This window comes from Grampus griseus (genome assembly GCF_964374135.1).
Source record: "Grampus griseus genome assembly, chromosome: 1".
In the NCBI taxonomy this organism is placed as follows: domain Eukaryota; kingdom Metazoa; phylum Chordata; class Mammalia; order Artiodactyla; family Delphinidae; genus Grampus; species Grampus griseus.
Genome location: NC_139017.1, coordinates 137,734,868 through 137,748,164, shown reverse-complemented (window position 1 = coordinate 137,748,164; position 13,297 = coordinate 137,734,868). Strand labels below are relative to the sequence as shown.

Below are 13,297 nucleotides of genomic sequence, written 5' to 3'. Positions count from 1 at the left end.
TCACTTTCTGCCAACGTCCACCAGCAAGTCTTGGTAGGAACTCTGGGGTAGCCTGTAGTAGACTCGGGTCCTCTCCACGGCCCTGGCTGCCAGCAGCACTGCCCGCACAGATGCATAGCTGCCCCAGCCAGGGCTGTGTTCCACTGTGACAGTGGCCCGGGGGGAGGCTGCCAGCAGCCTGGCCACGACTCCAGCCGCGCTCTGGCCCAGCGGCCCAGCCTGAAGCTGGAAGGACACGGGTTGCCAGAGGCCCTGGCACAGCTCCAGCATATCTGTGAGCAGCTGTTCCCTGTAGCCACTGCTCAGCACTTCCTCGGGCCAGCCTGGTGCCACCGTCACATGGGGGAAAACCTCGGCCACAGCTGTAAGCAGCTCCCTGCCAGTCACGTAGCCAGGGACCACAAAACTCCCGTGGGAGATTGTGGCCCCGACCCACACAGGCCTAGGCAGGTGGCCAAGGGTGGAGAGGGTGGCCAGTGTGGCCAGGGATGGCCGGAGGGCCGTGGGCTCTGCTATGTGCACATGGATGCCCCAGCGTCCGGCGCGCGTGGCCAGCTGCAGCAGGCAGAACTCCAGTGTCAGGACACGGCCATCTGGGGCACGTACGATGGGCACGGGGTCCCCAGCTGCAGGCTCCAGGAGGCCAGCTTCCAGCAGGATCATGCCTTCTCTGTCTGGAAGAGGCAATGGAGGCAGCAGAGGGGCAATGGGATCTGTCGATCAGATCTGGGTTCCAGGTGGAAGGGCTGCTTTGTGAATGTGCCCGGGGCTCGTCAGAATGATACAGTGAGTTGCTAGCTCGGCTCTGGGCCCTTGCCTGGGGCTCAGCCCTGGGGCCCATGTCCACCTCTCTTGCAGCGTGTTGTGACTGAGGGCTCACAGGTGCTGAAGGCCCGGAGCCCCGCACTTTTGACAGCGCTGTACTCCCTACCTTGCAGCCGTGTTGCTATGGTAACGGAGATCTGAGGCAGCTTCCCCAAGTGTAGGAAACTTGTGGTTGAGCTAGGAGCACAGGGGCTGCAGGTAGACCTTACCTGGGAGTCGCACTGTCGCTGTGCTCCTGTTGCCCTGGATGTCAGGAACCAGCCACTCCACGCTCAGACCCTCATCCCCAGGGAGTTGGAGAAAGGGGATCAGGCTGCCTCCCGTGTAGTAGCTTTGCTTCCGTGAGGCGTTCACTGTGGGGCAAATTGCCAGGATGAAGAGCCCTTCTGTGCACCGCGCATCCTCTCTAAGCCTCACAGCAAGCTTCCTGGGAGCTGTAATTCCCTGTTTTCTAGATTACAGGTGATTTGCCCAAGGTCCTACAGCCAGTAGGCAGGGTTGCTGGGATTGGAACCTGATGGAGCCAGGTCCGTCTGACCCCAAAGCTGGTATTCCTCCCCCTCACCAAGATGGCTCCCAAGGCAGGAATGTTGGGTCTGATGGGTCCCCTCTGAGATGGCCTAACTGCAGGCTGTCCTAGGTTTGGAGTCAGGGGAGTGAGGTGTTTGGACAAGGTAGTGTCTGCATCACTGATTAGCAGGTACAGTGGAGGGGCCATTCTCTGAAATGCTAGAGTAAACCTTAGAGGAACTGTATTACAAGGGGAAGCGTATGGGGTTTGGAATTTGCTGGTTCCAGTAGGAGCTGTGCCACGTTCAAGCTGAATGACTTTGTATAAATTACCTAACTGTTCTGAATCTCAGTTTCCCTATCTGTAAAATGGCATCCCTGCTTCACAGATCTATAAAGCTTAGCATACTGTACTGGGGTCTGGCATACAACTGGCGCTTAAAACGATTCCTTCCTCCCATCCCTCCTAGGATTTTCCCCTTCCAGTGCCCCATCCCACCTGACTCTGCTGCCGTGTCTACCAAGTGCTGCCCTGTGCAGAATCCGGCCCCACCGCCCTTTCCCACACTGCCCAGACCCCTCCCTACTGGCGAGCTGCTTGAACTGGGACAGGAGAGGCTCGAAGAGGTCATAGTAGACTTGGTGGGTGGCGGTGTTGTCCCGGACGTAGAGGAGATCGTCCACTGACACGGGGTCTGAGGTGGCCTGCCACAGCGTCAGGCTGTACCTGGGGTCCAGAGAGCCAGCTCAGTGCCTGCCTGGGCCCAGCAGCCCTCAGCCCCACTCCTGTGCTCAGAGCTGGACCTGAGCTGGGCAAGGGGGGAACACTACCCTGCTTCCTGGGGGCAGAAGAAGCCACAGAGGCCTCGGGAACGATGACTGAGAGTAGAGACTGAGAAGGAGGGGAGATGGACTGCCCTGCCTCCTCATTTGGAGTGTCTGTTTCTGGGTCCTGTCTTAGGAAGGAGACAAGGACAGAAGAGACGGGCGCAGGGGGTGGGGCTAGAGGTCAGGTATGAAGAGGGGAAGGGGGCGGCCTCCAGTGGGGAGAGGCTGAGGAATGTGGGGCAGCTGGGGACAGAGTGCAGGGGTGGGGATGGGGCTTCCTCAATCCCTACAGAGCTATCTTGGGGCAGAGGCTATAGGTGCAATCTGGGCAGCCCCAGGGAACAGCTGGCTTCCATGGGAGGAAGCTGTGGGAGGCAAATTGTGTCTCAGTGTAGACACTTTCCAACGGGCAGAGTTGTCTGTCAATGGACGGGCTGCCTCATATGATAGTGAGCTCCCCATTACCGGAGGCATACAAGCAGAAAGCAGGGACATTGTAGAGGATGTGAGCACCAGCAGAGGTTGGACCAGATGATCAATAAGACCCTTCTAGCCATGAGCCTCTGGGATCTTCTGGGGGCATCAGTGCCTGGGAGCGGGTTTGGAGGGAATGGGAGCTGTGGCAGGGGCCTGGGAGTCCTCACCTCTCAGATTGTCCCAGCAGCCAGCTGAAGTGGGGCCAGGCAGCCCGTACCATGACAGCCCGCACAGGGAAGGTGACCTTCTGTGGCAGTCCTCCCACCAGCCCCTGCATCTTCTCTACCATGGCTCGGGTATATGTCCCATTTGGGAACAGGGGCAGGTAGAGGGTGGTCCAGCCTGGAGACAGGGTTGCCTTAGAATACTTCTCCTGGACCAAGGCCAGGAACCTGCAGAGAATCAGAGATGCTGGTCTTTTAGAGCCCCTTCCTCATCTCCCAGGTTCCCATCACAGTGCTAAGAAGAGGCAGGATCTCTTGCATCTATGATATAAGGGCACAGTCCTAAAGAACAGAAATGGCTTGCTCAAAGTCCCACAGTAGGGCATGGACTTTGGTGTTGGGGAGGTCTGGGTTTGGGTCCTGATTCTGTGACCTTGGGCAGCTCACCCAGCCCCTTTGATTCTCAAAGATGGCATCCTTTCAGGCAGGACAGGCCTTCGTAAACATACCCACATGGACGGGGGAATCTAAAGCCCCAGGTGTAGGATGTGGGTTCTCCCAGCTGTGAGAGTCTCTGAACTTTCATATTTTATTTAAAAATTTCATTCAGATTTTGCCTTAATGCAAATTTTAATAGGCAAATAATGTTACCCTCTCCCTCTCCCCAAATTATTGAGTAATTTTCTTCACTCCAAGAAGGGGAACCATTATTTATCTTGGGCCACTGACTACATTTTCAAACTGCTGCTTTCCAAATGCACCTCAGTTTGAGAATCGTGATAAATATTGGACAGACGGATTGTTGGCTGACTGGCTGCAAAGATGGATGGATGGATGGATGGACGGTAAAGAGCGTGGAGGTTAGAGTCAGATGGGCCTGGTTTTGAATCTTTCCTCTGCCAATTACTAGATTCAGGCAAGTCATTTAACTTCAGTGAGATATTTCCTGTATTAATAAAATGAAAATAATATTACCTACCTCATTCTCAAGTAAGAGTTAAGTGGTATTCTACAACTAGAGTACTTAAAACAGTGCCTGTGACACATAATAAACATTCAACAGATTGTGCCTCAGTTATTGTCAGCTTTCTCATCTGCAAAATGGTGAGAAAAAATGCTCCTAACCTGGCATTGCTATGTGAAGATCAACTCAGATGTATGCTCTCCTTTTAAGTGGCCCTTTGTAAACTGGAGCACACCGTGAAGCTGGTGTTACACGAGGGCGGTTGATGGCAGCGCTGGGATTTCATGCGGGGCTAAGGAAGGAGTCAGTGCTTTAGACTTTTCTAGCAGGCCAACTGTTGCCCTTGTCACTGGACCAGGCCCTGTTTGCCCTCCAGGAATAATCACTGTAGTAAGGGTGACAAACTGTAATCCAACGGTGATAGTCCAACGAAATCAGGACTGTTAGGAGAAAGTGTGAGTGAAGGCCCTCAGCGGCCTTGGATGTCAGGGAAGTTTCTGGGACAGGTAATGACTGGGCAAAGGTTCATCAGGAAATGGGGGAAAGGCATTCGAGGCAGAGGGAATAGCACGTGTGAAGGCTCAGAGGTCAGACTACATGGTGTGACTGGAAGCAAACTCAGCAAAGGTCCCCTGAGCACCTACTGTGCCAGATGTTGACAGAAGAGGATTGGACACAGCTGGGGCAGAGAGGCGAACACTCACTGTGTAGCATTGACTTCTATCGGGATGGCCATGTTGGGGCCCCTCAGGATGTCGGCATTGATCCACACAGGCCTCCGAACTCTCCCCTCCTCAGTCAGCCGCCGCAGGAGGTCCAGGGAGGGGCCCACGGCCTTGATGCTCTTGAAGTCTAGTTTGATGCCTGTGGGGAGAGGGCCAAGGGCTTGGGGAACTGGTCCCTCGTGCTCAAGGAAGAAGGAAACAGAAGACATGACTTCCTGGGACAGAGAGAGCAGGTATGGTATGTGTGTTGGGGGCAGGGAGGGAAGACAGGGACCAGATTCTCGCTGGGTGTGAAGAAGGGTTTTCAAACAGGCAGAGCTAACCTGGAGAGAAAGGACTTGCCTCTGTAGGAATGAGCTCCCGTCCCCCATCATCAAGGGGAGGAAGCAGATGACGGGTAAGGGCTTGGGACTTGGGGCAGGTTCAGGGGTTGTCAAGCATCGGATGAAAAGGGACTGTGATTCTTGGACAGGCAGGCTCAGAGGGTCCTAAGCCACCTGAGCCTGAACAGCAGGAGATGAGGCTGAGAAGTTAGAGCAGGATGTTGCAAGACAGGCCAAGGAGATCACACTTTGTCCTGAGGACAATGGGGAGCCATGGAGGGTTAAAGCAGGGGAGTGACGTGACAACTGGCATTTTGGAAAGCTCACTCAAGTAGGGGCTGAGTTTGGAAGCAGGAAGCCACTGAGGAAGGAGGTCCAGGAGAAAGATGATGTGACTGGGACTGGATCAGGGGGTAGGCTTCAGGGTTAGAATTGGCAGGTGCAGCAGCTGAGCGGATGTGGGGGATGAGGGAGAGACATTAGGGTGATGCCTGGATTCTGACTATAACTGGCAAAGAGACATGGGAGGGGAAGGTGGAATTTGGCTTTTGAGCATGTTGTAACCAGTTCCATGGATTCAGGGCCCAAACATGTTTGGCCCTTTGCAGCTTACCCTGCACTTTTATATCCCTCGTCTCACTGATCTTCCCCGAGCCCAGGCCTCTAGAGCGGTGGGCTGGAAAGCCAAGGCAACGAGCAACTCCTGACGAGCACTGGACTAGCTTCCTAGTGGAAGGACCCCTGCACATGCGGCCTGAGGACCAGAGGGCTGGGCAGCTGGGGAGGGGCTGAGAGAGGTCCTTACCCTTCTGGGAAGAAGCCAGCACGGCCTCCAGCCACTGCTGTAGGGTGTTGTCACTGTAGATGGCTGGGGGGTGCGCCATGATGGGGACCCCTGTCTCATTGACTGTGCCGAGCCCTTCTACCGTGACATCTGCCTCCAGGGCCACAGCGTCACCTGTGCAAGAGGACAAACTCCTTCTTGATTGGTTCCTTTTTTTTTTTTTTTTTTTGCTGCACAACTTGTGGGATCCTAGTTCCCCGACCAGGGATTGAACCTGGGCCCCGGCAGTGAGAGGGCCGTGTCCTAACCACTGGACCGCCAGGGAATTCCCAGATCATTTCCTTTTTTAAAGCAATTTTTCTCATCATCAAAGTATTACACATTTATTATAGAACATTTGGAAAATACAGAAAAGCAGAAAGAGAAATATTCGCCCACATTTCTAAATTTTTGCTACGAACAAATAATGGTGCATATTTTATTCTGATTTTCTGATTATTTTTTATCCTGACTTGAGGAAAGCATTTCCATCATAGTTCATTTTTTAATGTATTTTCTTCCACTTTTATCTATTTATAGTTTTTACACAGTTGGGAATACTCTGCATTTATAATTTTAATCTTTTTCTTTCAATAGTGACACATTTTTTACAATCTTTTCTATGTTTCATTAAAAAAAAAAAAAAGCTGCAAAAACCCGATTGAGGGCACTCACCCTGCTTTAGTTAGCCACTCTCCCATTCCTGAGACATCATAGTAGTTTCTAAATTTTTGCTACTAACAAATAATGATGCATGTTTTATTCTGATTTTCTGATTATTTTTTATCCTGACAAGGAATTTGAGTCAGGGCCATGCAGGGTGTTTTTAAGGCCCATACTAACAAATTACTGTCTAGAAAAATTCTTCTGACTCATGTTCCTGCCAGAAATACGTAAGCTGGCCCATCTCCGGCACACTTACAGCACTGAGCATCGTTATTTTTATCTTTTAAATGCACACAGTTAACTCCATCAGGTGGCTGTGTGATGCCTGTTCCGAGAGTTCAGTCCAGGAGGGAGCTGAGGCCTTTCAGTGAGAAGCAGGCCAGAATGGTCGGCCAGGGTCTCTGTCTAAGGAATGGAGTGGAGGGCCGGCGGGGTCGCTCTCAGCTCCTGCCCCATCACAGACAGTTGGCATCAGAGGGCCTCTTGTGTTTGACACTCACAGCCTCGTGACCTGAGCTCTGCTCCCCTCCAAGTCCATTCTGCACACGGCCACTAGAGTGAGTATTCCAAACACGTACCTGATCGTGTCACTTCTGTTAAAAAATCAAAACGTCCCTGCCCGTTGTCCTAAGAGTCCAAGCTAAATGCCTTACCATAGTCTGTGAGGTCCTGCATGACCAGGTCTGGCAAACTTTCCCATCTCATCTCGAGTCCCTCTCTCCCTCAATCTCTAGCTTCCAGCCACTCCTGTTTCTCCAACGTTAATGTGCACACAAATCACCCAGGAACTGTTAAAATGCAAGTTCTGCTCAGTAGGTCTGGGGTGGGGCCCAAGGTGTCTGACAATCTCCCCCGTGATGCCCATGCTGCGGGTCCGTGGCCCGCACTTCGAGTATCGATGCTCAAATATCTTGTCTTCCCTTCTCTGGGCTCTTACACATGGCTGTTGTCTTGGCAACACTTCCCTCCGCAGCTTTACTAGGCCACCTCCAGCTCATCCGTGGGTGTTGGCTTAAAATATCAAGGAGGCCATCCCTAAACCACACATCCAGTCTAAGTTAGGTTGCCAGCTTCTCCTCTGAGTGCTCAGCCCCCATGTAATCACTCATTTAGCACCAGCTTTCCTGAGTGTTAGTGTCAGGGAGCAGGATCCGGGTCTATGTTGCCCATCACTTGGATTTCCAGTGCCAAGACAATAATAGGCCTAAAAAAGGAGCTTCAGAAATGTTTGCTGGATGATAAAAGACTGAATGAATGGGTGATAGAAAAGTTAAGGTCAACCAGCGCAGGTTCAGAAAGGTGATAGCGCTTGCCCAAAGTCGCAGAGAATTTTTGCAGATTTCTTTAAAATCTAGGTGTCTGGATTTCCAGGAGGGGGAGGAAGCTGAGTGCCAGGCTGTCCCCAGCGCTGAGCCAGGCGCTTTGCATTGTCCCACTTCATCCTCATGTTATACCTCCTGCCCAGAGCTCTGGACTTCCTGGAGTCCTCACTGGCCAGATGGGGATGAGCCTCCCTGGACTGTGACTACAGGACATGGACATAAAGGCACGTTGTAAACTGTGAAGGGCTATATGAAGGTAGCCTTTATGTTTATGGCTTGAACACAAAGCACTTTCTTTTCTTAACTTTCGGTTACCTGGGAATGCAAAGAGAGGGGTCCAAAGAGTTTGGGACCCATCAAGGCCCAGAGAAGCCAGGCCCGAGGGGGCAGCTGGGCAGATAAGAGGGTAGTTCAAGAGAAAGAATACTGGCCTTCCCTGGTGGCGCAGTGGTTGAGAGTCCGCCTGCCGATGCAGGGGATATGGGTTCGTGCCCCGGTCTGGGAAGATCCCACATGCTGCAGAGCGGCTGGGCCCGTGAGCCATGGCCGCTGAGCCTGCGCGTCTGGAGCCTGTGCTCCACAACGGGAGAGGCCACAACTGTGAGAGGCCCGCGTACCGCAAAAAAAAAAAAAAGAAAAAAAAAAACTGCTTAAAAAAAAGAGAGTGGATACTGAGGGGTCTTCTTCCCCATCTAACGGGAGCCAGTTCCGGTCTGGGGAGGGTGGGGGCACGCTGGGCAGGAGCCAGGGCTGGAACCCAGGTCTCTGCGGCCCGGTGAACCTCCGATGCTGCTGCCTTGCTTGACTTTCACCAGCTGCCTTCCTTGAGACACTGTGAGCCCCTTGAACACAGGGCCACCTCTCACTCATTTCTAAACCTCCTCCTGAGCTGGGTGCAGAGTAGGGGCCCAGCAAACGCTCAGTGAAGTGGACTAAAGACTGATGGACCTGACCTGCCTCCTTGCGATCGCCACCTGGATCCAGCTTCCTCCCGAAGTCTTCTCCCTTGTCATTTACCCCTGTTGTGTGCCTTCCAGATGCTGAATCTGGGGGGCCAACTCACTTGGTTGGGGGTGTGAAGGAACAGGAGATGAGGAAAGGATCAGGTTTCTGCAGCCACAGTAAGAGTCCTGGTCCTCAGGGGTGCAGTCAGGTGGGGAGGAGTGATGCTCTCCAGAGGGAGCCCACAGGAAGTTACCAGACACTCCTTCCCCTCCCCCACATGCCAGGAGCTCTATGCATCACGTCTGGCAGGAGGGCGCTGTGGCTGAGTGTGCAGATCCTGAACCCAAGGCTGCTAGCTTCCAGTCCCAGCTCTAACACCTGCAAGCTGTGTGATCTTGGGTAGGTTACTGGACCTCTCTGTGCTCCCTGTCCCCTCGTTTACTAGAAGTAAATAATAAAATATCCGTTGTTAGGCATTCACTAAGTATTAATTATCATTTACGTGGAGTAGCTCACTTAACTAGGGTGAGCACATGTCCCCATTTGCCTGGGATAGTCTGGTGTATTCCTGTTGTTTCAGCATAATTATTAATAATGTCCTCTTTCACTATCAAAAGTGCCCTGGTGTGGATGATAAATGATATGGTCACCCTACCAGCCCACATTTTGCAGAGGGAAAAACTGAGCTGCAGATGGGTGAAGTCACCTGTCCCAAATCACTCCTCTGGTAAATGATAAAAGGTAGAATTTGAACCCAGTCTGTCTGCCTCCTAGGCCTTTGCTGTGGCCCCTCCCCTCCACATGGGTGTCCAGTCACGTTCAAGGTGACTTCACCGGCCTAACCCTGGCCTACCATTGGCTCCCCCCAAGGGTCTCCACCTCAGTTGTGGAGCCACCCTCCTCCCAGAGACCTACCTCAGGGGCCTAGCAGGACCCTCAGGGAGAAGACTGGGCCTGGGGCCCTCCACACCCCTGCAGCTATGCTAAGGGGTGTCTCTGCATGCTCCACGCTGTTGGGCACTGCCTGGTTGGGGCCCTTAGCTTTCTTCTTGGCCAAGGTCCCAACTTGGTGGGGCCTGATCCTTTACCTGCTGCCCCAGGGCTGACCTGGGATGAGCCTGGGGCTGGCAGATCCTCTTTGCTTTCCCTCAGGCCTTATCTGCCAGATAAGAGCCCTCCCTCTTGCCAGGGAGTTCTCTGGCCTCTTATCACCCAAGTCTGGCCATTAGCCTCCCGATCCTGAAGCAGCAGCAAACTGGCTCCACCCAGCCTGTGGTGGCCTCTCCTCTGCTGACCACCAAGCCTGCCTCCTCCAGGAAGTCTCCCTAAGGACTCATTCATTCATTCAGCAAACCTTTCCCAGATGCTCATTCCCAGGCTCTCTGCTGGTGACTCTGCTGGAGTAAGAGCCAGAGGCCTGGCGCCTAGGTCTTGCTCTGCTTCAGACCTACTGTGTGACCTTGGACAAGACCCTCTGGATCTCACTTTCCTAAACTTGAGGGATTTTGGTTGAGCAGTGGTTCTCAAAGTGTGATCCTGGGGCCAGCAACATCAATGTCACCAGGGAACTTATTAGAAATGCAAATTCCCAGGCCCCACCCCAGAACCACTGAATCTGAAACTCCAGGGGTGGGGCTAGCAATATGTTTTCTGAAGCACGCTCAAATTTGGGGACCCTTCCTTTCATCTCGAATAGTCACTGCTTTAGAGTGTACAAGCACATACATGAACATGATCTAATGAGCTTCCCCATAGTCCTGGAAGAGTGATCTTCCCTTTTGAACTGGGCCAGGCATAATGCAGTGGTTTAGAGAGTGGGAGCTGACCACTGGGTGCTCCAATGCTGGCTTAGCCACTTTCAAACAGTGTGATCTTAGTGAAGTTAGGTAAGTCACCTAACTTTTCTGAGCCTCCATTTTTCTCCTGTCGAATGGCACCCACAAAACAGGCTGCTGGTAGTCCCAGGAGACCCACGTGGAATGTGAGTGTGTGTCCCCACCGGGAGTGGTTGCCCACTGGCTGCCGTAATCATTCTGAATCAGAGGCTCAGGAGTTACACAACTTGCTCAGGCTTCCACAGCTCGTTTTTGGTAGCGCTGGCACTCAAACATCTTCTGGCTCTTTAGACTTTGAGGACCAAGGCCTCCTTAGCAGGGAAGCTGTCTCCTGACAAGGCCTGGGAGGAAGGGCAGGATGTGACCTTGGAACCAGACATCTCTGCACAACCTGAGCCAGTCACTTAACCCCTGAGCCCCCACTTTCTCAAGTGGAGGATGGCAAGAACGCGGCGATACCCATCCTAATGCCACCTCATAGGTAGTGCTGTCTTAGCCCCACCTCTGCTCTCCCTCCATTGCCTCCACCTCTGCCCCGGCCTGCCCCAGTTCTGGCAACTGGACTTACTGCTGAGGGCAGCCCTCATCTCCTTCTGGCTGTTGGCAGCATGGTACCAGGTGACCAGAAGGCCGTCGTGTTGGCTGATCTGACCCAGGCTCAGCAGGTAGTCCAGCATGTCCGCATCGGAGCGGCAGACCGCATCCTGCTCACAGCCTGCAATCAAGGCGAAGGGAACTGTCAACATCAGTTCTTGCCCCAGACCAAGACTCTCATCCGTACATCCTACTAACCCTCCTTGGGCCCCGGGGAGTATCTAGCACACCATCTAGCAGAGACGGTGGACCCCAGATTCATCAGAGCTGGGAGAGAGAGAAATACGTGGGGTCCTGGGCACAAAGATGCTCTGAACCAGCCTGCAGATGTTGGGAAGTTCACTGATAAGGGAACGTTTAAGAGAGACCTAGAAGGATGGGTGTGTAACTTTGACCAAAATAGGGGCCTAGGTTATTTCAGACACAGAGAACAGTATAAGCAAAGGTTTGACCATAGGAAATATATGGTTACCTAAAGGAATGGCCATTGGCCTGGTACAGAATGCAGAGAAATGGAACACGGCAAGATGGGAAGAGGGCTGTGATCCCGTTGTAAATGGCTTTGGGCGCCAGCAAAGGAGTTGGGTGTGTGCTGGAGACAGCAAACTAGGTTTATGTTTAGAAAGATCTCCTTACACAGTGGTTAAGAGTCTGCCTGCCAATGCAGGGGACACGAGTTCGAGCCCTGGTCCAGGAAGATCCCACATGCCACAGAGCAACAAAGCCTGCGTGCCACAACTGCTGAGCCACGTGCTGCAACTGCTGAGCCCACGTGCTGCAACTACTGAAGCCTGTGTGCCTAGAGCCTGTGCTCCACAGCAAGAGAAGCCACTGCAATGAGAAGCCCATACACTGCAACGAAGAGTAACCCCTGTTCGCCACAACTAGAGACAGCCCACATGTAGCAATGCAGACCCAACACAGCCAAAAATAAATAAATAAATAAAAATTAAAAAAAAAAAAAAAAAGGAAAGATCTCCTTGGTGGCAGACCGAGCATGGGCTGGTGTGAGCAGGCTGGCAGCGGAGACTGTGTGGGAGGGGGAGGGCTGCTGCAGGGGTCCAGCAGGAGACAGAGGCTTGAGAAGTCATGGTGGGCAGGGATGGAGGGTAGAGGATGGGAAGGAAGAGCCTCGAGGCACAGGACTGAAGATACAGGCATGAGGCAGGAGGAAGAGAGGAGGCTGCTCCCAGGTCCCCGTGTGGATGGAGGACCCTTCACCGGGAGAGGTTGCAGAGGGGAGAGGGAAAGTTCAGCTCAGTCAGCTGAATATGAGATGCCTGCATGACCCTCTAAGAAGGAATGTTCATCTGGGGGCACAGAAGGAGGTCTGGGCTGAAGACCAAGGTTCATTGGTCCTCAGGTAACTGAAGCCTGGTAAAGAAGGAAGGGAAAGTTAATGGGACTGTCTGCTGGGAATCAAGTCTTGGTGGGGTTGGTGATGGGAGGGGCAGGTAGAGCTGTGGATGGAGGAGAGTCTTGGTAGGGAGGGGAGAGGAGGCCATCAGGGCTGTCAATGAGGACAGAACCTTTTGGGGGCAAGGAGTGAGGGATGGGGGAAGCCGATCAGATGGCATGACTGGGAAGCTCCTACCTGGCAGGATGCCCTGCTGCAGAGAGAAGAACAGGATCATCCCGATGGTGAACACAAGAGCCACACTGGCACTGCTGACAAGGGCCCACTTCGAGCACCCCTTCTTGTAGGCCATGATGACCCTCTCTGGGAAATGCCCCACACTCCTTGCAGTGCAGAGTCTCCTGAGGCTCTCAGAGCTAGGATCAGATGGGAGGCAGGAGCCTTAGCAGCACCTAGTTGTCCCCCAGCGGGCCAGGAAAATGTCCCAGAAGACAGTTCCCGAAGTCCCTCCTACCTTCCCGCCCTACTCCTCCTCCTCTCTCTCTCCCAGGATCTTAACGGGTCAAGCAGAAAATCCTGCCACCTTCAAAATGACCTTTGAGCACATTAAGAGTCAGCAGAAGATGTTAGACTGAGCCCCACCTGCTGCCTGTCTGCCCCTGCCTGGGAGTTGGGGGACCAGGGATCTAGATCCAGCTTGACTTTACTTTCCTGAAGACCTGGAGGTTTTCTGCCCCTGCATAAAAGGAGACACCTAGATGGTTCTTCCCTCTTTCTGCCCTGCCCCAGGGAGTCACAAAGGTCAGGCAAGGGTGGGCGACAAGGACAGATTAGATCTGCCTGAGGAATATGAATTTTCCTTCTATCCCAGATAGATTATCTACCTGAGATTGAAAGTGGTAGGCCTGGAGGGCAGGGGGGAAGATGGCAGAGTAGAAG

At 53.1% G+C, this 13,297-nt stretch overlaps 1 protein-coding gene across 1 annotated transcript; it reads right to left on the bottom strand.

The window, feature by feature from the left end:
* FAM151A (family with sequence similarity 151 member A) lies at positions 1 to 12,710 on the bottom strand (the record flags this gene model as incomplete). Its single annotated transcript, XM_082671458.1, has 8 exons — positions 1 to 674; positions 1,035 to 1,178; positions 1,923 to 2,062; positions 2,808 to 3,032; positions 4,473 to 4,632; positions 5,622 to 5,774; positions 10,976 to 11,122; positions 12,596 to 12,710. The coding sequence occupies 8 exons, from the start codon at positions 12,708 to 12,710 to the stop codon at positions 1 to 3; spliced, it is 1,758 nt and encodes a 585-aa protein (XP_082527584.1).
* Positions 12,711 to 13,297: the final 587 nt, after the last annotated feature.